This window comes from Mytilus trossulus, chromosome 3, assembly GCF_036588685.1.
Source record: "Mytilus trossulus isolate FHL-02 chromosome 3, PNRI_Mtr1.1.1.hap1, whole genome shotgun sequence".
NCBI classification, from domain to species: Eukaryota; Metazoa; Mollusca; class Bivalvia; order Mytilida; family Mytilidae; genus Mytilus; species Mytilus trossulus.
Window position 1 is genome coordinate 65,571,506 of NC_086375.1, and position 27,967 is coordinate 65,599,472.

General features: G+C 31.2%; 1 protein-coding gene across 1 annotated transcript; it reads right to left on the reverse strand.

The window, feature by feature from the left end:
* LOC134712150 (two pore calcium channel protein 1-like) lies at positions 1-27,950 on the reverse strand. Its single transcript, XM_063573348.1, has 19 exons — positions 27,442-27,950; positions 26,849-26,931; positions 25,859-25,979; positions 25,087-25,215; positions 24,697-24,819; positions 23,739-23,857; positions 19,613-19,714; positions 18,927-19,053; positions 18,294-18,498; positions 12,923-13,067; positions 12,286-12,450; positions 11,633-11,697; positions 11,157-11,238; positions 10,763-10,832; positions 9,429-9,651; positions 5,814-5,904; positions 4,764-4,880; positions 3,775-3,941; positions 1-2,881 (listed from the first exon to the last, which is right to left on the reverse strand). Exons 1-19 carry the CDS (start codon positions 27,700-27,702, stop codon positions 2,748-2,750), a joined length of 2,529 nt encoding a protein of 842 aa, XP_063429418.1. The 5' UTR covers positions 27,703-27,950; the 3' UTR covers positions 1-2,747.
* Positions 27,951-27,967: the final 17 nt, after the last annotated feature.

Here is a 27,967-nt window from a genome sequence, read left to right on the forward strand (position 1 = left end):
TTGCATGTTGCCAGAAAGTTTGCAAATCATATGGACTATTCGTGCATACAATACTATTTCTTCAAATAAGGCAGCTGGCTTCATAAGAGAATATTTATACAAGTCCTCTTCATAAAAAAAAAATACCCAGCAACCCTTTTAACTTAATGATGTACTGTTAGACCTGGTATATGGATGTGCACATGATGGCAATGCCTAACACTATACTTTTTTCAGTTGAATATCAAAATAACTTTAAAACAAGAAAAGATGCAGAAAACAAATAAAAAAATCAAATAACATTGTGATAAAAATATATTGCACTGCATGTAATTCTTTTTTCTTCATTAATTTCAAGCATAAACAAATAAAATTACATTAAATAAACAAATTAAATGCAATAACTATTTCACTATCTGAATATATTTTTCTTTACAAAAGATAACAGCAATATCTACAATGATTACCGGTAAGTTTTATAAATATGTAAAAAGTCTAAGGGATATCATTTATAAAGAATTTTGTATCATCAGGCATTGATAAAAATGAAGGACAATATCCCTTTAATATTTATTAAAAACTATATAGTTTACATAAGAACAAATCACAGATGTAGACTTCTAACTGGTTTACTGGTTATTAAAGATTCTGACAAAATTTCAATTTGTTTTATCAAACTATTCTTTTGGTCAAAACTTTTAACAAACTGATGTCTTGTTACGTGACACTTGAAGGATTCTGCCAAGCAGTTTCTTGAGTGTTATTGTTAGAGGCTTTGAGACAGGGGATGTATTTGTGTTTTAAAATAAAAGTTTGAGCTGTTCACATTGCAATTCAGTATCCATAAATGGTGTTTGTGTTTAATTGTATTTAGTAAGAAAAGTAATGAGCTCAATTATGTTTACATGGTTTCAAAGTAGCTAGAGCATTTTAGCACATGAATATTTTATGTTTGTTCAAACAAAGTGAATTCAAACATAAATAAAATGATTGCAACTATAAAAATTTAATCCATAATCAATAGTATACTCAAATATATCTGAACATGTTATATGAACAGAAACACAGTGGAAGGAAAATGTACAGGTGTTTTATACATTATAAATGTGTTTTAATTACCCTTAATATCCAATTTTTGGCAATATTGTTGGTCAATATATGTTTTTTTGTTTCTGCAGTTTATTAATATCATATTTCAGGAATGTGTCATTTTTCCATGGCATTATTTTTATCACTTTCATAGCTATCATAAAATTATAAAAAAAACAACAACAATAAATCCACAAATTTACAACAATATTTGAGTTTTGTCAACAAATAGATAATACTATATTGAATAAGACTTTAACATATATTGACAAAACAAACAAATTTGATAAAGAAAAAACTTTCAACTAATATGACTACCAATAATACTAAGCATGTTATGACTTACATATAAACGTTTGTTTATTTACTCTGGGTTTGACCAAAGCGTTTCTGAAACAGTAAGGACATAACTGGTCCGTTTGACACATATGAGTATTGTTTCCTGTAAGAAATTTCAACAATTGACAGCTACTTAAATAACAACAGCCATTTGTGTGAATGTAAATGTGCCATTAGTACATATACAAATCTTCCCCAACACTATAATTATGTAAAATATATAATAAATAGTAAAGAAAAAGTTAGTTCCATAATATTATGTGAATGGTAACAGAAATCTAGAGTTATTGTTCCAAATGTGAAAATGTAAATTTTCCATGAATTAAGTTTGAACCAATTTGCTCTGAAAAATCAATAGGGGAGACTGTTAAAATAAATACAAATATACATCAATCACGTTATCACATTTAAAGTCCAAAAGAACTGTTACCAATTAATAGTTGTTCACTAAACATAAATGCCCAATATTTCATGAATATATTAGTTTGACCTTTACTATTTGTGTATACAACAACACTTAATGTCTGTTGACATATCAGATAAAGAATATGCAATTGCGTGTGCCCTTCCTTACAATTTGTTTTATCTTGTAGCACAATTGCTATTCACAAATGCTTCAAATATCAGATACTCTTTCCACAAGCAATGTTACTAGTATACCGGTAAATTGGTTATAAATTATGCTGAACTTTTCATGAATTCAATTAATGGGTACAGTTTTTTGTAAACACATCCTCAGAATTTTATTCATTGTATGTAATATTGATTCACCCAGCATCTTTTAGCTTTGTAAATAGTTTAAATACTACAACAACATATTTAATTGGTTTTCACTGCAGTATACTTTAAACATCAAACACCCTATTTTTACCTAATATTGGAAATGAATCTACAAATGAGTCTCAACTACTTGAGTTAAAAGTTTTTATTGCCTGTTACTGTGTGTTTGAAATTTTCCATATCAGATTCTGGTCATTTTAGACAAAATTTGGACCAAAGAATTCTCATCCTGGGAACTATGTATCCCAGTCTCCCTTTCATATATTGTTACTTGGCAAATAAAAGTCAGTCATGACAGTCCTAGCTACAGAAACACACATTTTAGGCTCTTTTTAAGTATGCAAAGTTATATTGATGACAGTAGGTAAACAATAATGTTGTAAGAGCAAACTGTTATTAAAAATATTTGAAAACAATATCATCAAATATCACTGATGATAATACAACACTACAAACACCTGTATTTAAGCATGGCATACATTTCATTGCTTGATAATCAAGCACTTCACACACTTAGTAAAAAGTTTCTACAGTAAAAGCAGAAAACAAACTGCAGACTATTATGAAACATTATCTAAAGTTAATTTCCTTGGTACAACATTATTTTCATCTTCATCAAAATTGTGGCCATCATCTTCTGGGTCTATTTCTCCTTCAAACATTTGCTGCAGTAAAACCTCCACCTTCTTACGACCTACAAATATATTTTTGTAAACCAATCAAAACAAGAAAACATTGGACTAACTTTTATAAAAAAAAATGAATTAAACACACTTTTTGTTGCCTTTTATCCAACTTTTCAGCCTTTTAATCTTTTGAAAAAATGATCTTATAAAGCAATTAGCATATTATTGAAATTTTGTTTTAGTAAAACATTTATTTTGCTTCTTAACTCTTGCATGCTTACTTCCATCAAAGAAATATAATTCATATAAAACACATCTAAGAAGGTTCATTATGTCAGAAAATCCATAAACAACTCATTTTATCTACTGAAAAGCAATATTCTCATAGATTAATTTCAGACCAGGAGGTAAAATACGGAAAAAATAGAATTTTATTTAAAAAAAAATTTACTTCTGGATACTATCTTATGGTCATACACAAGTTTCTGGCCAAGTTTGATAGTAATCCAGGATAGTTTAAGAAAGTTATTAAAATTTCAAAAACTTTAAGTACAGAGTGTGTACATGTGGACAATGCCTCTGATGCCTAAGGAATGTAGGATCATTTTGTCTCACTTTTGCAACTAATGTCCAAGGCTCGAGAAAAATCAAAAATGTGTCATGTCCCACTGTAATGGTACTAGTTGCATATTGAAATTAACAGTTGTTTTGATTACACATTTTGCTATTATTCAAAGTTCTTCAACCCTTGATTTCAAATGTAATTATGCAGTTCATTGTGGTGTCATTCTAGCTGCAGAACCATAAATCTCATGGTTCAAATGGTATTTTTTGTCAAACTGCCGTGCATACAGTTCCAAAACTAGTGTCATGCCAACTAGTCAAAAGTAACCCCTCTCTGCCACAATGTAACATTCATTTTTAATTTTGGACAGAAAACTCATTATTAAGATGGTCTTACTTTTCTTTTTCAAATGGAACTTTAACCCAGTTTCTATTGATAAATCTGGTATACTGTCTGTGTCTGATTCAGCATCATTGTCTAGGGAAGGCTCTGGTAATTGCTCGTTGGGAACCAGTTCTGTATCATCCTTCTGTAGCTCCTGGGCATTTGTCTTTCTGGTACCCCTAAAAGTAAAATCAATGTAACAGTTATTTTATGATAAAACTCAAAGAAGTCTTGTTACTCTCGGTTTTGGTTCTGCTATCTTTATTTTTATACAGAAATTAGACTCCTTTCAAACAATATATCTTTAATTTTTTATACATTTGCTCATTCTATTCATAATTATACTGCATTGATAACCGCAAAAAATGAATTATTTTAATCTGGAATAATTTTGAATTCTGTAAAATTAATAAGGAATGTATATTGAAACCTGACCAAAATAAAGAGGTTAACAAAGAATCATGGCTAAGGTTCATGTTTTTTTCACTTATATTTGAGAATGAAATAAATAGCCCATTGATCATTTATGAATGCCCTCTTTAATTTGGTTAGTTTTCATGTTGCATTTCTTAACAATTTTCAAAAATTTAAAATTATTCAAAATTCTTCCTTGCTATCAGAAGTTCACATCTATGTTTTTCACATGCACTGCAAATTTAATTTGATTCATCAGTTATCAAAGTTAAATGAATACCATATCAGAGTGTGTGGGGGGGGGGGGGGGGATAATAATTTTCTATGTTAACCTGTTTTCGTTTTTTTCAAGGTGTTGTTAACTGTTATCTGAGATGAATTTAAACAGTTAACTGTTTTCAACATTATGTTGACTGTTATCAGCATTTTTGCATTTGTTGTTAACTGTTTTTGTTAAAATCGAAGTTTAGTTAAAATGTTAACGCACCCATATTGCCCCTCCTCTTAAAAGTTTCATTGCTTGCTGTAAAATGAAAGAACCCATTTTCCCCATTAAATCAATTTTAATTTCATGACTGTAAACTTACTGCCCAATGCCTAGTCCTAGCTCTTTTATTTTACTTTCTACACAAGATTCCAGTATTCCTGATTTATCTATAGTATACTCCAAAATGAATGCTTCCAAGATGAATGCAATGAAAATACTACAATGCAAAATACAAATATAATAGTTTTAATTGATGAGGAAAAGCATCCATAACTTCATTTTGAGTATAAATATAGATACATGTATATAATTTAATTTTCTTTATCACAAGTTCAAGAATATGAAATCATACAAGTGACTGATTTTTAAAAACTGATTATTTTCCAATCTAGAGCTGTAATTGTTGTCAAATTAAAGAATATTTCTTCATGTCCTTTTGTTGGCAATTGTTGCTTTACATTTTTAATAACAGAGAAAACTTGAGCATCCAGATTAAAACATTGACCTTTTATGTGTAAGTGGGTGAACTTTTAGTATATAATCACAGAACACTATCCATGTTGTCTCAATGTTCTTGTAATAGTATTACATTGTGTGTTATGTGCTTTGCTATAAAATATGAACTATTGTGGTATACATGATGTCTTAACCATTTAAAAATGTAATCAAATCTAAATCCACTTTTTTGTTAACAAATGGTTAATTTTCCACATTATTTTGAAGATAAACAGTGCATAAACAGAATATGATGAATTATCATAAACTTTGGACAGTACAATACATCATACCAATCATCCACTTCTATAATTTAAAGTGTTACATGCAAACAATTGGTTAATTTTCCTAAAAGACTTTCATGCAAAAATAAGGAAGACACCTTAAATAGGTACTATTCTTTTACAATTAAAAGATCAGAAATCAATTGAAGCCATTTTTTCTTCTTTTTTTTTTTTCATTTTCAGTGATAAAAATTACATTTGTTGCTCATATGCACAGATTTTTCTCTCTCTAAATCTAAAAAATGTAAAATTACATTAGTGTGGCCTTCAGATTAGTATTATTAACAGAAGCAGACATTAATGCAAATCAAAAAGTGAAATAACATATGTTGTAATAACATAAAGTCAAATAAAGTAAAAGTTTAACTTACTTGAGAACAATAACAACACAGGTTAAATGAAACATAAAGAAGTAGATTCTAGCAGCCTTACTGGTGACAGCCACAAAACCAGATGCAATCAGTGGCAAGAGTTAAGGCTTCAAAAACTAGATAGTGTTAGCAAAAACAGCAAAAACAGAATAGAACATAAAATAATTATAAAGCCAAATAAGCATAGATAGTAGACTGAAGGATCAATTAAGTTAGGTAAACAAAATAGAAATTCTGTACCATGAAATAAGTGTTTTCTAAAGCCTCTGTCACATCTTACCCGATAGCTCGAACAGACGCCTAACGGATTACTTTTTTTCAATCCGTTGATGTCCATTAGACGTCTGTTCTTATCCGTTAGACGTCCGTCCATATCTGTTACATGTCCCTTAAGCGTACATTTCATTAGTCGACGTCCGTTCTGTTTGGTAAAATTTTTTAGCATGTTCAAAACTTTGAAAGGACGTCCAACGGATGAAATGTCCGTTAGGCGTCCGTTTTGTAGGGTATTAGTCTGTTTTGTTTCCGTTTTGTATCCGTTACATGTCCATTTTATACATCCTTTGGAGGTCTGGGTTATAAATTCACCAACAGACTTTTACCGGATATTTAACGGATACAATGGATGTTGAACAGATTAGAAACAGACTTCTACTGGACGTATAATGAATAAAACGGATGATGAACTGATCTGAAACGGATAAATGCCAATTGGAAAATTTCGCGTTAGAAATGCCAATTATTGGTATGTCAGATTTCTTAAGGTTCATGAATTCTTATTATTCATAATTGATCTTAGAGTATAGGCATGTCTTCACAATCAAGCAGCTATTATTCAGGCCAGACACTGCCCTTTGGCAAAGTTTTGAAGACAAAACCAAAAACAGTTACACAGAAACATTTTGAATATTTATGCAATTTACAAGTATTATTATTGTTGCCTTTAATTTTTCTGTATATCTTGTTCATTCGTTTTATCCTGTACGCTTCCGTTAGGTGTCCGTTTTATGTGGTAGTCGTCCGTTGGATGTACGTTCGACATCCGTTTTGTCTGGTACATTTCCATAACTTGTACGTTGCATATCCAGTGTGTGCCCATTATGCATCCGTTACATGTCCGTTTTATTCGGTCAGTACATCAACGGACTCCCAACGGATAATAATTTTGTAAACAGACAACTTTTGTTTTCATCCAATAGGCGTCTGTTCGTGCTATCCAGTAAGGTGTGACCGAGGCTTTAGTTAAAGCTTCCATATAGATTGTATTGTAAATCCTGAATTTGCCACATATTAGCAATTCTTATCAGCAAAAATCAAAAATTACTTGTTTTAAGACAGGATATCACTGTCTAAAAAGGGGGTGAACAATTATTTCAGTTCTGAGAATAGAGGAAAAAAAGAAACAGATTGTCTTTTTTTTCTGTCATGAATATGATCTACAAATCTAGCGTATTTGGCATGAGAGTGTGCTATGTGAATAGTTTTTGTCCATGGCAAAATTTTACAAAAAAGTTCTAAAATAGTTAACCAATTTTTATAAAGAAAATCATAAATTATTTTGTTAAATCTTTTAACAAATGTCCATACAAGACCTCTTGTGTTTAAAAATTGCCAAGGACATCATAAAAATATTTAAAATCATTACTATACTCAACAAATATTTTATTGAACAAACTTCTGTCAAAGAATATTCAATATGAAAAAGATCACTACATGAAGGAGATTCATATCTCCTAAGTAAAATGGTTGAAAATTTTTATTGTAAATAAGATTATGACTTAGAATTTTATTTCCAATCAATTTTCTAAAAATAGAGGCTACTAAAAGTCTCTATCCAATATGGATAATAGCTTGTATTTGACATGTATAATTATAATGTTCTCTCGAGGCCGTTTTCAAAATTGAGTATAGTATGGATACCACACACATATACATAAGCAAAAGCTTTCCCCATCACAATATTTTACAAAAATTAAGGTGTCTGTTTAATACATTTTATAGTAATATATCTTTTTGGGTAAAGCTATTGCTCATATCTAAATATTAGTGACAAGATCTCAAACCTGGCTATTTTGGCAGATTTGGTTGTTTTGCCCTACCGTTAGAAGTTTGTTACTTGGTAGATTTTTAAGAGTTTTGGGAATTCAAGAGGCCAAATAAGTATCCTTTTCATAAGTTTTGTCTCTCTTTGCAGTTTGTAATCACATATTAAAATAAACAACTTAAGATGAAATAGAAAATTCAGTCTCCTTATTTTATTTTTTTTTCATTACAGCTTTATCTTAATTTCAATATAGAGCAACACCAAAATCAGTGCCATGCCTTGGTTGCAAGCTTGCAGATGTTATTACTTTTAAAATGTAAGCATAAAATTATCTATGGTATAACAAAAAGCATATTATACAGTCAGAAAATGAACTTTAACAATATAACGGATATTATTTCTGAAAATTCATCTTTCAAACAATGTAAAATATAAAGCATATCCTTAGTAATCTACATCGGGCAGATCAAAATTAAAGCAACCTATATGCAATAGTAAAAGATTTTCCTAGCTATAGGATGTAAAAAGTCACAGAATTGCAGATGGAAAGGGTGCATGTGTTAAAGACAACAACCCCATGTAAAAGAACAGAAAACAGCCCAAGGTAACCAATGGGGAGTCACAGTGTGCAAGAACCACACAAAAAAAAACAGGCTTCAACTGACCCAAAACAAATATGCATTGAAAAAGTAACTTCAAAGAGACATGATGCATTAAAGCCTTTACATGGCCTAAAAATTAAGTATTAAGTCCTGGCTTAATTGGATATTATTATTTGAAAAAGTGCAACAAGTAAACGATAAATTAAAGCATTCAAACTGTCAACCATGAAAATGTTTGGGGATAACACAAAGGTTTAAGTATTTAAGAAATTTTTTAGTCCTTATCACCTGCAATTATCTATAAAGTAGTTTGAACAACCTAATAAAACAGAAACTTTTCCTGTTTGGTTATTTTGCCCATGTTAAGATTTCGAAATAAGCACAAAAACAAGTGCCTCATGTTATTGCCCTTATTTTTAAGGGTTCAGTAAATCCTTTTGTATTTTCATTGGTTGACAGCATGTGGTAAGATGACATTAAAATATCCATAAAACAAAATTATAACATAAAATAAAATCACTGAAACTGATAACTATAGATTTGGGAATTTTTGCATGCATGCAATGTTAATTCAATTGTTTAACATTGGTCCAAAATGTGATATTAATTGTTATTATTTCAGTTATATTTGCTTGTAAATGTTGCTGTAAAACTTTTAAAAATGCAAGTTTTTATTTTTGAAAAACCTTTCCAGTTGCAAATTCTTCACAATAAATATTCTCTGAAATTACCGATTTTACAGTATGTAATTTGTTCATAGTTCTGTTTAAACTTTACAAGTTGCTCAAATTTAAAAACATTTCAACTCAAACAACATTAAATGCAAAACTTTTCGACTCAAATTACATCAAATGCAAAACATCTCAAAGTATATTAAATGTAAATAAATTTTGTTTGTAAATCAGTTTCAATGAGAAGCAAAGTGCAAAACAATAAAACATTAAAAACAAGAATAATTAGAAAGGATATCATGCCACTGATTGACAACAGTAAGCTCAAACAAAATGACTAGAGACTTTAAGAAATCATTAAAGTTGTTGTTACAGTACTGAAATTGGAAGAAAGCTGTACCATTGAGTTTAGGATTACCACAGAAATGGCTCTCGTCTCCTTCCTTGGTCTCATATCCATAATAATCAAACTTCCCACTAAATATTTCCATCCCAATGATGGCAAAGATATAGTAAAATACCTGTAAGATGAAAATCATATCATTTAGTAGCTTTTTTTTATATTTTACTTTATTAAAAAACATTGTCAAATCATTGAAGATTGCATATTTTGGCTTTAATATTGATTAACTGATAGGGTCTTTACATCATTAAATTAACTCATTTATACTAAAACCAGTTGTTGGTATGATACAGGTTATGTTCTTCTCATATATTTTATGATTGTATAATACTAAACCGTAGGGATTGTACTTGATATTCATAGGATGAAGACATAAACTTTTAATCAGTTTAATTGAGGTCTGGAGCTGGCATGTTATTAACTGCTAGTAGTCCTTTGTTAATTAATGTATAAATGTCATTTTGTTTAGTTTCTTATGTTACCAATTGCTGCGCCTGTCCAAAGTCAGGAGCCTCTGGTCATTGTTAGTATTGTATGATTTTAAATTTTAGTTTCTTGTGTATATTTCAGAGTTTAGTATGACGTCCATTATCACTGAACTAGTATACATTTTTGTTTAGGAGCTAGCCGGATACAGGAGTGTCTCGCTGTATTGAAGACCCATTGGTGACCTTCGGCTGTTGTTTGCTCTTTGGTCAGGTTGTTGTCTCTTTGATGCATTCCACATTTGCATTCTCAATTTGATTAAATAATATATACAAAAGGGATAAGTCATGTTGGGATAAAGTGAGTCCAGAGTGTTTTAGGAATTAAACAAGTTAAACAAGTACATATGAAAATTTGAATAAATAACATTTGTATCTTCTTTATTTTCATATCCTTGAAAAAGAAAACATGTGCTTAAATTCATATTAACAGCAGATGTAACTGGGTGCAGACAGAGTGCATGATGGTCTCAAATCTAAATGGGTCCTTAGCACAACAGATTTATGCAAAAAGGGTTTGTTCTTGGGGCATATCCTAATATTAAAGAAGAGGAAATAATATACATGTAATAAAAAAATCAAAACAAGATTTTCTTCTATGAAATAAGTTATATGTTTGGCTTTAGAATTTATCATGTTTATAGGGAGTAAAATACAATATCTCACAACTGTTGAGGTGAACAAAACAATGTTGCTTTGTATCAGTGAATTATAGATATAATAGTAGATAATGTTTCTACTTACAAATATGACACCACCATAGGTAAATATAGATGGTCCAATATTTATAATTGTCTGCAATACAACTTTAAACCTGAAATTTAGAGGGCAACATTATGCAAACTTTCATACAGATACAGATTTTTTTTTTTAAGATGTAACAAGAATCATCAAATTCTGCATTTTGAAGTTAGCAGACATATGGATGGACGCATGCAGGGATGCACAGACCGAAAATCATATTAGGCATAAAAATAAACTAAGAATTTTCAATAACTGTCTTTAAATGCCTGCACGGCGACAAAGTAAAAAACTTTAAATATACAATAAAGGATGTGGTAGAAGAATTAAATTCTAATCTAGTAGTTTCAAAATATAAAATTCAGACTTTCTGCTAATAAATTATTTAATTCAATACCTCTGTATGCTTCCAAAAATCTTTACAAGTCTGAGAACTCTCAACACCAGCAGTAAATCTAATGTTTTAAATTCTTCTCTTGCTGCAATCAAAATAACACTTTGTCAGCTTTTATCTTTAACAATCACAAACAAAAAAGCTTGATTATTCTTAATCTTCAGAAAAAATATAAGTAATAAATGTTCACATGTTAACAAATATTATCTCACTGGTATTAATAAATCCACAGTATCTTAGCCACAATAACTTTATTATAACATTAGTTTTGATACAATATGACTGATTTTTCATTTCCTGACTTTTTTTATTTTTTATAACCAAAATGCATTTTAAGTTACAATAATAAATTTCTTATCTCAAAACTAGATACTAGCAATGTTTACAAAAGTTAGTTTTCAGTCAAGGTATAAGATAAAGCATATTAAATGTTGACTTATTGATACACATGTGTTATTTCACTTCAAGAATGTATTTACATGCCCCTTCTGCAGCCTCTATAGCTGAGGCTATCACAGCTGAAAACACCACCAGAAAGTCAAATCTGAAGAAGAAAATTTTAATAATTCATGAAAATTAAATCCATGTTTTCATTTTAACCAACTTCTTTCTAAGCTTCTCATGTATTAGTTTTTTTTTTATTAAATCGAAACATTAAGAACTCTAAAAAAAATCCTTTTATAAAACAAACAACTATTTTTTTAAATTAAAATATAGTGAAATAACAGTCTGATCCATATATATGCATTCATTACACTTAGTGAAAGAGCTTTCTTGAAAGAAGACTTTTACATTTGTTAGAGGTATAGGGGGAGGGTTGAGATCTCATAAACATGTTTAACCCCGATACTTTTTTGCACCTGTCCCAAGTCAGGAGCCTCTGGCTCTTGTTAGTCTTGTATTATTTAACTTTAGTTTCTTGTGTACAATTTGGAGTTTAGTATGGCATTCATTATCACTGAACTAGTATATATTTGTTTAGGGGCCAGCTGAAGGACGCCTCTGGGTGCTGTTTTTTCTCGCTACATTGAAGACCTGTTGGTGACCTTCTGCTGTTTGTTTTTTCTATGGTCGGGTTGTTTTCTCTTTGACACATTCTCCATTTCTATTCTCAATTTTATTATAAACTTACGAGTTCCAAAATCGAACAAAAAATTCTTTTGGTCCAAATGTGTAGAGCTTAAGAAGTATTTCTACAGTAAACATGGCAAGGAAGAACCAATCTGCTTTGTCAACATCAAATCCAATGAACCAGGCATTCACAAAGATCAGGAAATCAAAGAAATAACGGAAAGCTCTGTAAAATAAATGTGTTGTATGATAAAAACTAAATAATCTTTTTTTATGATTTACCATACATACTGCTTTATTTTGATTTCAATAGTAATTTAGATTCCTTTGTAATTTACTATTCAGCAATGGCCAATTTAAAATTTAATGACTTTAAAGATTCTTTAATAAGAATATTGGAAGAGAATTTTATTTTTCTGAAGGAAAAATTGGATTCCTTGCATATTGCACATTTTAATGTTCAGTGAATTTTGGTTCACAATCGTTATGTGATTAGATGATTAAGAAAGTTCGCATCATAATACAAATAAGTACATGATATTGAACAGAGGAACAGGTGGACAGAATAATACACATAATAATGGACTGAAATAACAGACTACTTACTGTACAGCCAAGAAAAATAGAGCTACCATTCTATTGTAAGGGACATAAAAAAATCAGACTCACAGATCAACTACAACAAAATGATGACATACTTATGCCTCACACCTATTTTCAGTCCTCTACTGATAGTTGAGTTGTAAATAGTTGGAATATATCTCTCTAAAAATGTCATTCTATCAGTAACTTCTGTCAGTTCAAGTTGCAAGAGGTCTGCTAGTTTGAGAAATTCTTTTCTCTCTGAAAAAAAATTCCGACAATTGTTATTCACACATAATTCATAGTTTTCAAGATATTAGGAAAATTAACTTCAACTAAAAGAAATAACTCTAATGAGGAGTTGATTGACAATTTCGGTCTTTTCATAAATTTCATATCTTGTCTTGCTGAGTAAATTGCTATTTCCAGTTGTTCATTTCCAGTTTTTAACAAAAGTAGCCAAAGATGATAACATTTATGTATAGGTAAAAATCATTGGCAACAGTCTCCTGTATTTAGTTGTATAAATTTCAAGAGAGACAAAACTTGCATTCAACCACTAAGTTCTATTTTGAGCCCTGTGGGCTGGCAGGTAGGAGTCATTGGACACATTTATTAAAATACATACCCCAAAGATGAGTGTGGCAATGTTTGATTACATTGGCCAAGTAGTTTTAGGGTACAAGATTTTTTTAAAAATTAACTCACAAATAAAAAGAGTGAAAAAAGATCACTTTGTGCCAAATGAATTTGTATTTTTGACACACATATCCTAGCTGTCACAAATTTTCTAAATTATAAAAGCATTGCAAAAATTTCTATTTTGATCTTTTATATACTTTTGCTATGAAATGAAGATAGCTTTATTCAATGACACAATACCTGCATCTGTTTTTTATAATTCAAAGTCCAGACAGATTTTTATGAGTTCAGGACTCATGACCTCAGCTAAGTAGAAAATCTGTGATTTAAATTTTAGCGTGCAACTTCAAAATCTTTTCAACTTTTGACCAAAATTTTTCTAAAAAAGTACTCAAAGTACTCAGAGTATACAGATAACATGTTCTTAAAGGGCCACTAGCTGTCAAATTCATGGTCACCGATTTGACTCAAATTCAAGTATTTGATTAATAACAATGCAAAACATTTAGCCAAATCATAAAAAGTCCAAAATAAGCAATTTACATGACATAGTGTCAAGAATATGTAGGTTCATTTCATGCCTATAGTCTAGACTCCATCTGATTAATTATCGAGTTGGCCTCCCAACACTTTCAATGACCATATATGTGATCTAAACATAAATAGATAAGCGAACTCATGTAATTGGATTTTTCTATGTCTGTTTAATTCTATATTATAGATTAAAAATATAGGTTAATCATCATTTTTACATGTATAACAAGAATATGTCCAAAGTACACGGATGCCCCACTGGCACTATCATTTTCCATATTCCATAGACCGTGAAATTGGGTCAAAAGTCTAATTTGGCTTTAAATTAGAAAGATTATATCATAAGCAGCAAGTGTACTAAGTTTCAAGTTGATTGGACTACAGCTTCATCAAAAACTACCTTGACCAAAAACTTTAACCTGAAACTCCCATTTTCATTTTCTATGTTCAGTTGACCGTGAAATTGGGGTCAAAAGTCTAATTTGGCTTTAAAATTAGAAAGATCATTCATAAGCAACAACTGTACTAAGTTTCTAGTTGATTGGACTTCAGCTTCATCAAAAACTACCTTGACCAAAAACTTTTACCTACGGACGAACGAACGAATGGACGGACGGACGAACGAACAAACGGAGCCACAGACCAGAAAACATTATGCCCCTCTACTATCGTAGGTGGGGCAAAAAAATGAGTTTCTGTGGATGGAATAAGTCAAATAAATGATTTACCTATGTTTCACTTTCAATGTTGACATTCTTTGTCTTTAAATAACTATACACACACAATTCAAGTGTTATCCATCACTAGCTAAGGGGTTAAGTTGAAGTTCACATGAATATGGATTTAATGAGGTCGAATTATTCACTTGCAAGTGAATAATACATTATCAATGTTTCTTTGCTTATTTTGACAAAATTAAGCAATATTGGCTGCTAAAAACAAATTATTATTTCACTAATTCAATTTCATTAATGATTGAACAAAAAATATTATGTCTGTCAGTATTGGCAGATCTGTCCAAACTGTCCCCCTCTATATATGTTAGTGTTTTATCTATTTTTACTGCTAGACAAATTCAATCATAGGATAGAACAAAAATTAAAATCAATCGAGTAAAGCTGTGGCATATAGGGATTGCTTGATGGTGTAGTGTTGTGAACTGTGGAGTAATTGTTAAACTGTTTCTTACCAAAATGTTCCTTTTGGCACCCTGAAGTGTGAGCCGAAATTATCTTTTGGCACCACATGACATGGCTGAGAGCCAAATTTATCCTTAAAGGGAAACTTCGCAAAAAAATCAAAATTTGATATTATGTTCATTCTGTATAAAAATGCTCAAATTCATAGATATTAAAGTTTTATTCCGCTAGATAAGCGATCACCATCGATTTTAAATTAAAATCTATTTAAATATTTTTTCCAAGGGTGAATTTGGGAAAATGTAATATATAGTCATTGTTAGTGAAGGACAGATTGGAACAGACCAGAAATATTGATTTAAAAAAATGTACGCACTTGCCGACGATTCGTTTATACGACTGGATAGAAAGATACGGAACTATAGCGCAATTTAAAATATATACGTGTATACATTGAACATAAGAAAAAAACATATATTTTGAATAAATAGGGGTAAAAGTGTTGTAAATAGACTAGTCCACGTATGCCAACAGTATGTAATCATCGAATGTCGATAGACTACAGTTGTATACCAAAAGAAGAAGAGAACCAATTTGATTTAAATACAGGTCGATGTATAACTTTTGCTTTGGTTCATTGAAGCTCTGGACCTAGGAACATCACAGATTTATATTTCAATAAGATTGTTATCAAACAAAGGAAGGAATTCGTCATCACAATTGTTATATATGCCACTGGACGAACACTAATTATCCCCAGGGGATGTGAATATTTTACTGGGAAACTTTTGAGTATCAAAGTTTCAAATTAATTTCGGGATTTATTTTCTTTCTTGGTATTCAATAACAGAAAAAAGAATAAAATACTTGTTCGCTAAATAGGGGTATTCTTGTCAGATAAAAGAATTTTAGTTATATTTAAAAAAATAGGGAAATATGCCTTTAAATTGGTTCTGTCTTTTTTTAAACATCGTTAAAACGATGTGTGTCTAAGGTGAACGCCACAAGAACCCTGTAATACTAGTACGAGAGTATAGCATGTAAACATTCCTTCTCAATAATATGGTTGTATCGGAAATCTTTTCATAAAGATTGACAACTCATTGTCCGATATGCATGTAATATTTGCCACATGACGCCCATAGTTCTTTCTACCATCATCACCTTATTCTTTGATATTGCTGTAAACATCGATGGTTCACACCCAAACAAAATGGGAGTAATGAACCTTCAGAGCTTCTCCGTGTTATACACTTGTGAAATATATAGACGAAATTTCTGTATTGAAATGAATCTACATCTCACAAACAGGATTTTCAAATAACGATTTTGAGTAATCACCTTACAAACCAATATAAACGTATGGCAAGATATAACCATGAAGGAATTTAGTTTTTGTCAGACGCAAGAACTCATCACTATATCATAAACGTATACGTACATATATGCATACAGTTTCAAATATCAAGAACAAGCGGTCGATGTCGATAGTCTGTTTTCTAACTGTTCAGAGTTAGACATGTCACTTGTTCATTCTTGGAAGCCTTCATATTCCCCGTCTAACGATGGGAACTCTTTCTGATTGTGTATACTTGTATGGTAATTCTGTCGTTTATCTGTACAAGGGGTTGCATTTCCTCTCCTTCCCAACAAACAAACGAACGAAACGCCACTAGTCTGATTTCTCTGGAGCTCATCCTCAATGGCTCTTATACGTCAGGAAACTTACATGTATACTAATAATGATTGTTTCATGAACAACGATGTATGAACGAACTATTATAAATTCGTCAATATCTGTTATGCATGACTTAAATATAACTTTTATTACAACTACTGTATTACTTATTTGGATTAATGACGGCTATCATGTTCAACATTGCACAAATATTATCATAGAATTTTTAAAAAAAATCCTCAAAAATTCTCAAAACAAATAATGCCTTAGCTTAGATAATTGGTATTCTTTTCACAAAAAGTTTGTGTAAATGATTGTCAAATGAATTTAATTATGTAAGAATAAAATGTTAAAAAGAAACTAAAAAAAAATTATGCATGTTGTATGTTGTATTTTTTTGTCAATTAAAAACTTTAAAATTGCAATAGTTTTATTAGCATTTAAACACAGCCAGATTTGAATACAAGTTAAGAAATTCCGGTAAAGTCAATGATTTCAAACAGATGTACAATGGTATATCAAATTGGGTAATATTGCATTTAGTTTTTATTAAAGATTAAAACTACTATTTTTTGCTTCATATTTGAATCTTTACGCCAATTGCCGCTAAGAAAGTAATCAAAAATTGTTTCCTTTTATTTTTATACACTTTCGGAATTACGAATCAGAATTTTATTTTCAATTAATTTACACAATTTAATTATTGTATCTTTATTCTCATCGTGTATTAAATCTTAGTGTATTAACATCATGGCAGCATATACTCTTTCTAATCCTTTCTGTTTATCCTTTCCAAATAACAACATTTATACCTGTGTACGCTTGAACTCACACCTGCGGCTAAATAGCTACAAGGTAAACGAATTGACCTCAAGCCGAGAAATATAGAGTGACCTTTACAAAATAATATACACACTCTGCTCACACATTAGTTGCATTGAACTGATTATCAAAACAATAACGGTAAATAGAATTGAAATATTTTCAGTTCAATATCAGTAAAAATGTTCAATAAATATTTTATGAAAAAAATCTCTACAATAATTAATTAAATTTATTCAAAAACATTTACTAGAGATAATTTTATAGGAGTTTAATTCAATCATTACAAAACGGTATATATATGCATATTCACTTTCGTTTATTCTTATATTGTGGTTAATAACTTCGACCATTCGTCAGCTGTGCGCTTTTAAATACGTATATTGTCGATAAGCTATAAGAGTTAAACAGATTTTATTTTTTCCCAGAATTCAATAAATCGGGCTAATACGTCACGACTCACTCGAGAATTCAACCAAAAAAGTTACAAATACTTGATTTTCTCCGTTATTAGAAGGAATATAAATTTAAAACTTTGCAAATGTGTTTTTTATGTTAAGATGAACATAATTAGATGATAAGTAAAAAATCGCGGAATTTCCCTTTAAGGATACCTTAGTTTCTATTTTTAGACAGACACAATGAGTTCTGTCCTACATTAAAATGACTTACCTATTTGATGGTTCATATCTGTATCAAGTATTTTCATCAAGAGGTCTATATGTGCCTGACTTTTCTTTGGTATTACTTTTTTCAATAAACGACACCATGTTTGATAAGTGACTACCATCTCATTTCCACCTTTGTCAACCTTCAGAAGTTCAAATGCTTCACCCAATTTCTTTCTTTTTCCATACACAGAGGCTCTTATTTCATTCTGTATAAAAAAAAATACTAAATACTTCGAACACACTAAATTCAATAACCATTAATATAAAGAAAAATATAAGTCATAGAACCAGAAGTTTTTATTATATTAACTGATTAACAAGGTTAAGAATTTAGTTGTGAGAAGAGTAATGTTTAAATATTAATAATTAACTTTTATGTGTGGCAGATATTCAAGACCTATTACAAAAAAGATAAAGATAAAAATAAGCATTTTCAGAAACATCTGATAGACTCAAAATAGACTTTGAGTAATTATACTGCTTACAAGAAAGAAAGAAAAAACATAAAAGAGATACAAATTATCCAAATAAAAAGTAGGTAATGCACATAAATATAGCGTCTGGTGATGAATCATAGACTAACTTGTTCAGTCCTATATTACATATGAGATTAGAGTAAATGAAAGACACTCACCTTCAAGTTATTCCTGTAGTTGTAGTAAATTGCAGCTAAAATTATGCTCATGAATATGTATAAACAAATAATAATGTAAATGATGAAGAAAAATGCAAACCAGTTACTCTCGTCGTAGGCTGGCATCCTGAAAAAAAAGAAATGATTTTAAACTCTACCATTTGTATATGTGCAAAGGCTACCCCTAAACAAAAGAGGACTGTATCAGATGATGTGAGGAACAGACATGATTCTTTAGATGTACCAGGTTTACCTCAATAACTCACCATTTTCTTCAGGAAATGCCTGTTCCATTTGATCATTTGATTTTGTCATGTTTTTATTGACCTCCCTCTTTTGAATTGATATCTTGGAGTTCTGTATTTTGTTAAGACTTTTTTGTTTTGATGAAAACAGCAATAAAAGCAATATTTGTTTGAAATAACAAAAAAGTAAGATTGGTTCAACTCTATCATCTTGTGGCAATAGACCAAGTACTAGACTAAGTATTCAAATTCAAATTAGATAGATTAATATAAGCAATTGCTGCTTGTTTCTGGATCCTTATTGTGAATATGTGTTTATAATTTATACTTGTATTTATCATAATAAAATATTGTTTACACTAAATTCAAATTATGATAAAGCAAACCATAATACAAGCTTGGCAAGTGTTTTGAATTTCTTAATATGTTTTAAATTCTTACATGACATCAGGGTTATTGGCAGTTGTAACTAAAACATAAAGGTCCCATATGCTGTCAAAAAATTCTTTGAAATACGGTGTTCCATCCGGATATGTTAGATTACTAAAACATAAAATAAACATTTATCAAAATCTAAAAAAAATTTAATTATATTCATGTTACATAAAATAATTTGTGAAAACTTTTGTATGTCAATTTTGTTCTTCTAATGACATGTTTGGCATTGATATGTGTGAATTTATTTTCGAAACTACAATCTTGGGGATTGCTACTAAGAATTATGATAAAGTGTGATAATTGTTTGTTTGTCTTTTGGAATTTAATGTCAAGATAATCATTTGTTGTGTGGATAAAAACAAAAATCTCAAGATAAACCAACAAGCTTCAATCAGAAAATGAAAACTTTATCACATTAAAAACATCAAGTGCATTTTTTTTGGTTAATAATAGCCACTGAACTTAAACCCTTATTATAGTTGTAGTAGCCTAAGTGATCTGTATAGGTGGATCTTAACTAACTACATAAAAATCTCAGCCATAACATCTATTAAGAACAATATTAATAAGACATCATTATTTCTTTCATGAAAAATAAACATTTAATTTCAAGGATGATGGCTGTTTTGGACGTATCGATAATAGTAAACACACAAAAGCGTCTTCAATGTTTCGTAATGCTTTACTAGTCTATGATATACAAGAGAGACGTCGGCAAGAGACGACGTTGCGGGCCTATTGTTACGTAAATGGCGGTAAAACATTAAACAAATAAAAGAGTATAAAGTAACTATAACTAATTCACAACATTCTGGGGGCCGCAAAATGCAATTACTGTTCATGTATTGTTCATATAAAAGGGTATTGAAAAAACACTTCTAACAATTAAAGTTCATATTTCCAGTGGCACCAATTTCACAATTGGTCTAGTGGTAATCAGTCCATTTGGTGTACGTAGTTTGACTGCTCTTACGACTCCATCCTTCCCAGTGATCAAATCTTCTATAACAGCTAGTTTCCACATCATTCTCGGTGAATTGTCCATGATTTGTACGACAGAACCGATTTTCACATGTGCGCTTTGGTCTCCGGCGACGCGATGAAATTCTCGTAATCCGGTGAGGTATTCCATTCTCCATCGTTTTGTAAAGTGTTCAATCAAAGCTACTTTATGATTAAAAGGTTTGTTTGCCTCTGTGAAATCTAAATTAAAATTATTGTCCTCTGAATCAGAATTGTTGTCTTGCGATAATCTTCTTCCCTGCAGTAGATGTGACGGCGTTAGCGGCTCTGTATCTCGGATGTCGGACGACACATATGTAATCGGACGATTGTTGATTACACGTTCAATTTCTATCAAAGTTGTTCGTAATACGTCAGAATTTACTTGTGATTTTCCGAGCACTTTTTTCAATGTTGTTTTCGTAATTCCAACTAGTCTCTCCCACCATCCACCGTACCACGGTGCTGCTTTCGGGATAAATCTCCAATTAATTTGAATGTTCATTTCCTTCGGAATGTCATGTGAGGCGGAAACAAAGGTTGGTGCAATATCGGAATACACAGTACTCGGAATTCCTCTCCTACTAACGAATCGTCTAAACGCTAATTTGAATGATTTGATTGTCATATCTGTAACAAGTTCTAGGTGTACGGCACGAATACAAGCACATGTGAATAGGCAAATATATGATTTTGTAACAAGTCCACTATCTTTAACGAATAGTGGTCTAACGAATAGTGGTCCAGCGAAATCAACACCAGTTGTCGTAAATGGAATCTTATCAGTGACTCTATCCTTTGGTAGCGGAGGCGAAATTTGCTGTGGAAATGCTTTTCCGGTCACTTTTCGAACTTCACACATTTCTGTACGATGTGGTTAACGCATTGCCTAATGGAAGGTATCCAATATGATTGGCGGATTTGCGTAATTGTTTGTCCAGCACCAGAATGTAACATCTGCAGGTGCGTGTTCAATATAACTAAGTCCGTAAATTGATTTTTCTTCGGTAGTAACACTGGAAACTTCGCGGAGTCGTCTAACTGTGAATTGTGTATGCGCCCGGCGCATCGAATAACACCTTCTATATCTATGAATAAGCGCAATTGTCTTACTAACAGTAGATTCTTGTCACATGAGGGGTTTACGAGTTGTTCCTTTTCACTACTGAATTTTACATTTTGAATATCTGTAATCCATGTCCTAGTTGCGCGGTCGATTTCATCTTTAGTAATATCTTTTCCGTGTCTAGCATATTTCCTCAAGTTATACGGTCGCTTACTTTTACATATATTCACAAATTTAAACACGTAGCATGTAACTCGTAGTAACTTCTTCAATGACGAGAATCTTGAGAGATCGATTATTTTCGAAATTCCATTTACAGCACACGGTTTTGTCTTTTCGCTGTCATCTGTTGTCGTTAACAAAAGAGTCTCTTGTTTAACTTGTGGGGTCCATGTAGGCCAACTGTTCTCATCCGATATCCACGACCGTCCTTGCATCCACAAAGTCGATTCTTTGAATTGCGTTGATGATATTCCTCTAGTTTGAAGGTCGGCTGGATTTGAGTCTGTTGGTACGTATTTCCAGTCGTAATTTTGTGTCGATTCTTTAATTTCTATCACACAATTCTGAACAAATCTTCCAAATGATTTTAAAGACGAAATCCAGTGCAGAAAGATCTGACTGTCACTCCATAGTACTGTGCGTTGTGGTTTAAGGGTTTTCGTGAGGTTTTTAGCCATTCAAGCTCCTATTACTGCAGCCATCAATTCTAGCTTTGGTTATGTCATTTTGGCGAGCAGAGCGATCCGGTTTTTAGCAATAACAAGAGAAGAAGTGTTTCCTTTACATAAGTAGGCACTGGCTCCATAAGCGCGTTGGCTGGCATCAACAAAGACATGTAAAGTGATTTTCTCGTTGCTTTCGTTCTCATTTTGATCGTTAAAATAATGTCGTGCGATTTTCATATTAACTGTTACATCTCGGATGTGATCTAAAATTTCATACCATGATTTAACTATGTTGCTAGGCAACACCTGATCCCAATCGTATCCTTCTTTCCATAATGTTTGTACCAGTAGTTTATCTCTTACGGTCACTGGTCCAAGAATTCCGAGTGGGTCGTAAATTGACGATGATCTATTCAATAGTTCTCTCTTTGTCGCTTGTGAATTATCAATATCTATAAGATCTTTATTTAATTTCGCAAATGTCAATATGTCTGACTTCGCATCCCAACGCATTCCAAGAATTTTTGTCTCGCTATCCGTATCAAGTACGTTTGCCTTTGTAGCTTCCTTGCTGAGTTGATTGCTATTTGACTTCCATGTTCTCAAATTTAATCCTGCATTTGTCATGAGTTTTCTAGATTCTTCAAAGAAATTTAAGGCGGCTTCTTCCGTATTAACACTTGTAAGTACGTTGTCTACATACAAATCACGCTTAAGTATTTCAGCAGTAGCACTTTTAACTGTTGATAAATGTTTCAATAATGTGTAAGTCTCAAGTTCACTCTTGGGGTTGCTTGGATCTCTGAGCCAGAAAAATCGGGTGGAATCGGGGTCTTCTTCGTCTAGTCCAATCTGGAGGAATGCTTTCTCAAAATCAGTTGTTAAGGCGTATTTCCCGTAGCAGAATCTTGTAAGTATATCTGTTAGCTTATTAAGCTGCGGCGGTGTAGAAGAAAGGCAATCATTTAAGCTGGGTGATTCTGAATCTTGACGACAACTGCAATCATATACTATATGTATCGGTGTAGTCGATGAATCTTTTTTCACTGGGTGGTGCGGAATATAGTGTACTCGATTAGTAGTCTCATACGGGGTCTCAACCTTCTCTATAAAACCTAGATTTTCTTGGTCGAGGAAATTTTATTAAAAATACCACTGCTTATTTTGCCATATAAGTGGTGTCTGAGGCAGATTCAACAACTATTTACCATCATTTCCACTATATAACTCAACCATAGGTGTACTTGTGTGTATTTCAAACTTCTAATGCATGTGTCTGAATAGCATGTGCTATAGCTGAACTAAGAATTTCATTTGTTGATCTTACAGTTTTTATGTAGGGAATACAGACATCTCAGCTTTAAATATTTGTGAAGATCTTGCATTGTCTTACCGTTTATTGAATAATTTCAAAGCCAGCAAGGCAAACAGAGCAATACTTAGAAAAAATAAAACTAAGATATTGAGTATTTCAGGGACAGTTCTTCTTATATTACGAAATGCTCTTCTTATCTGAAACAAAAACAAAGCAGAAGATTTAAAAATTACTTTGTCCCATCTATCCTACCAAATAAATATGTATTTCAATTTTTTTCATATAATTTTGAATTATGCAGGAATTTAAAAGAAATGAAAACATAATGAATAATCACTTCAATATGGTAATTATAATCAGTTTCTAAACATAAAAAAAATGCATATACACTTTCCATACCTGCCAACTTTTCAAAATGCCCATGGGGGTTTTGCGTGCAAGATGGCTGCCATACTCCTAAAAAACCTTCAAGGGGGTCTTCAAATACAGTGTCATGTTGTTTTTTGGCTTCTTCATACTGTTATCAGCCTCAATTCATTGTAAAATTAATTGTTTTGTTTAAATTGTGGACATAATTGCTCTTTAAAAATTTCAATTTTGGAGCCTCCATGGGGGAAATCCCCCGCAAATAGTGACAGTTGGCAGGTATGACTTTCCTATGTTTAAAAAAATAGAATTTCTATTTTCATTTGATTTTCCATTTGTGCTTTAAAGTTATCTCCCCTTATACTGTTTATCTTACATTGATCAGTGATATCATTTCATTTAAACATTTTAAATAATTGAATGCTAAAACCAAACTTTACTGTCCCAACAAACTATAACTTCAATTTGGATTTCTTCTCAAAAATATCTTGTATATTTTATTTTAAATACACATATATTTCATATTGAACTACTGTAAACCCATCAACCAGTATTAACAAATTAACCTGAATTGATGCAAAATATATGAATGGGTAACAGACTATTTGAATGAAAAAAACCCCATTTGAATGAAAAAAGATAATTTGAATAAATACAACCACAAAGTTACCTGTTTTCCATCTGAGAAGTTGATGATAAACAGTGGACGAAGAGGTCTAGACCATCTAATAGGGTTTGTATCATGTGCTACATTATCCCATATTAGGAAACATATCATGTCCAAAAATGTTAGCTGAAAAACACAAGACGAAATTTTACAAGATAAGTTAATGGTACTTGATTTTATTCAAGGGCAATCTCCAGTTTTACTCAGTTGATTTTATACAAGTACTTGAAAATTTATTGTTCACAAAATTGACATTCCTATAGTTATGATAAATGATTTGCTATTTGCCTTAACCAATAATTTTAAAAACATTTTTTTTCTTAAATTTCTGAAACACTTAAAAATAATTATAAATGTTATTAAAAATGCATATGTTAGCAACACTATACTTACAACAATAATGGCTAAAATCAATATATTTTTAGTATCACGCCAAAAAATTCTTGGTATACTGAAATACACTGCATGACAGAATCTAAACAGGAAGAAGAGTAGACAAAGAACTTCTACACTCATTGTTGCCTGAAATAAATTATAAACAAAGAATTATTTTGAATGTTCAAACTTGATCTGTGTTTGGTGGTAATTAGCATTATGTATAAGTTTCAAAACATTTGACTGAAGGGAACTAAAGTTAGAGAACAGAATCCAATAAAGGTGAACAAATGGACGAGGGTAAACTTTAATACCTGTTTGAATAGTGGCACGGGCGTTGTATGCTGTAAAAATTATTCAGATTTTGAAAGGTTAAAATTAAAAAGTCAGTATTGTAAATTTTTTATTAAGATGTTCCTTTTTGTGATTAAAAAAATTAAAAAATCTAGATTTTGGTAATGTGACACTTTATCAAATCTATATTTAAGCGAAATATTTCTGTGCTGTCAGAAGTGGCACAAAGAAACTACTATGATTCTATGTGAAGATTGAAGTAAATAATTTCAATTGTCTCTCTTAAAGACCATGTAGGACTGGGATTTCATCCCTTTAAGGTTAAGCACATTACTATATAGCTTTAAATAATTGTGTGAAGTTTCATCAATATCTGTCCAGTCTTTTAAAAGGAGATGGGTTAACCAAGAACATGGACACACTGGCTAATTCACAGGGTGATTCCATACCCCCTACAAAACATTAAATATATATATATATATATATACAAACTCACCCCAATTGGCCAAAGCATGTCAGGACTTGCAGGCTTTTCAAACATGGCTAAGGCAAGATCTATGGCAATAAACAGATATAACAACCATCTTAATACCCAAGAATGGTACAAATTATAAAACCTGCAAAAGAAGATAATTATTTGATATGTATGAAGAGACTTAAGAGTAAATATCATCATACACCACATTAAACAATTACATTTTTAATGAAGTACATACAAAGGCTACTTTACCAAGGAATCATACATTTATAAAGTCAAAAGGCTGAGGTTACTTTAAATTCATATTGGTTAGATAGCACTTATCATGCTTACAAATGTATATCTACCAAGATAGTAATTAATTTTATTTATGAAACAATTTTCTTTTTTGTTTATTTGCTTAAAATATGATTTCATAACAATAATTATTGAAAAAGCTGGCAAAAAAAAATGGAACTGTTCATTCAGCATGATTGAGGTCATGTGAGGTCAACTTTATACAGTTTTAAAATAAATTGTAAGACATGTAAGATACAAGGATCTGATATAAAACACAAGAAAATATTTTTTTTTTCTGTTAATAAAATTTGTTCCCCTTTACAGCAACATTTTATTACTTTTTTATATGACACAAAATTTCAACATGGTTTCAATTTTGTTAAACATGAATCTGATGACTCATAGAGAGTAATATGCTCTATTCTCTCAGGAGCCTCTGGCCTTTGTTATTCTTGTATTATTTTAATTTTAGTTTCTTGTGTACAATTTGGAAATTAGTATGGCGTTCATTATCACTGGACTAGTATATATTTGTTTAGGGGCCAGCTGAAGGACGCCTCGGGGTGCGGGAATTTCTCGTTCCATTGAAGACCTGTTGCTGTTGTTTTTTATTTGGTCGGGTTGTTGTCTCTTTGACACATTCCCCATTTCCATTCTCAATTTTATTCCATATAATGTTGAAGTTTTCATGAACTTATAAGTTTTATTTTAAAATGGTAATATACTTACTTTACAAAGTTGGCTTCTGTTTTATACTGAAAGTTTCTACCAGACTTGGCATCTATTACTAATGTTGTGGCTAGTACCAAATCCTGGTTATACAATCAACAGTGCAAGTCTATGGCATTTAGTGTATGGATAATATTTGTGTTGGAAGTAATTAAGCTTATAAAGTATTCATTGCAAGTATGTGCAGTTGTGTCTTGAAAACTAACATTGACATTTTTAATTCATTTAATTCATGTCATGCATGTAATTATCAATTTCTAAAATAACTTAATAAAATACAATATTTTTGTAAAGTTGCAGTGTACTTAAGAAAACAAGAATATAATATGTTCGTCAAGTGTTGAAGACAGAAGTAGACTTTTTGTGTATCATGCATATGCATGGAGAACACAAAAAGCACTTGACTGTGCAAACACAAAAAAAGGACTTGACTGTGCAACACAAAGATCATCAATATTTACGATGAAAAAGGCGTTGTGGAAAGTTAATCTGGTGCCTGCTCCACTATTGATACCTATATAGCTGTCATGTTGATCATTTGGAGAAAAAAAATGATTTAAATATTTTTTTTTATCTATAATTATAAAGTATACCTCTTCTTTTAATTGTTGATCTATGCTACTCTGTGATCTAAGGGATTCTTTTGAATGTGCTCTTGCAAGTGGAGATGGCAATTCCAAGGTATCTTTCACATTCGCCCCAGGCCCATTTTGAACTACAGGACCATTCTTTTGGTTGTCAGTATTTTGACTAGTGTTAATTTGCTGCTGCTGAACTTCACAATCCTTTGTAGCTGAGGCATTTTCCCCAGACAGTTCAATAACCACTTGTGTTGTTGGTTGTGGTTCTGCCATTTCACATTCTAATTTCTAGATGCAGACCTAGCCTTGACAGATAGTTTCACACGAAATGAATGGTTCATTTTCATTTCAGGGCTACATACGAATATGGTAATTATGATATATTACTGATAACAAATCACAATATGATTCTGTGACATGGAAGGTCCCAAATTCCAATAATGCAATATTGTTCTAGCAGACATCAATTTGTGGGCGTATTTTTTTAAAATCCGATATCGTTCCGAATTTAGTTTATCGGGTAAAGTTGAATACCAAT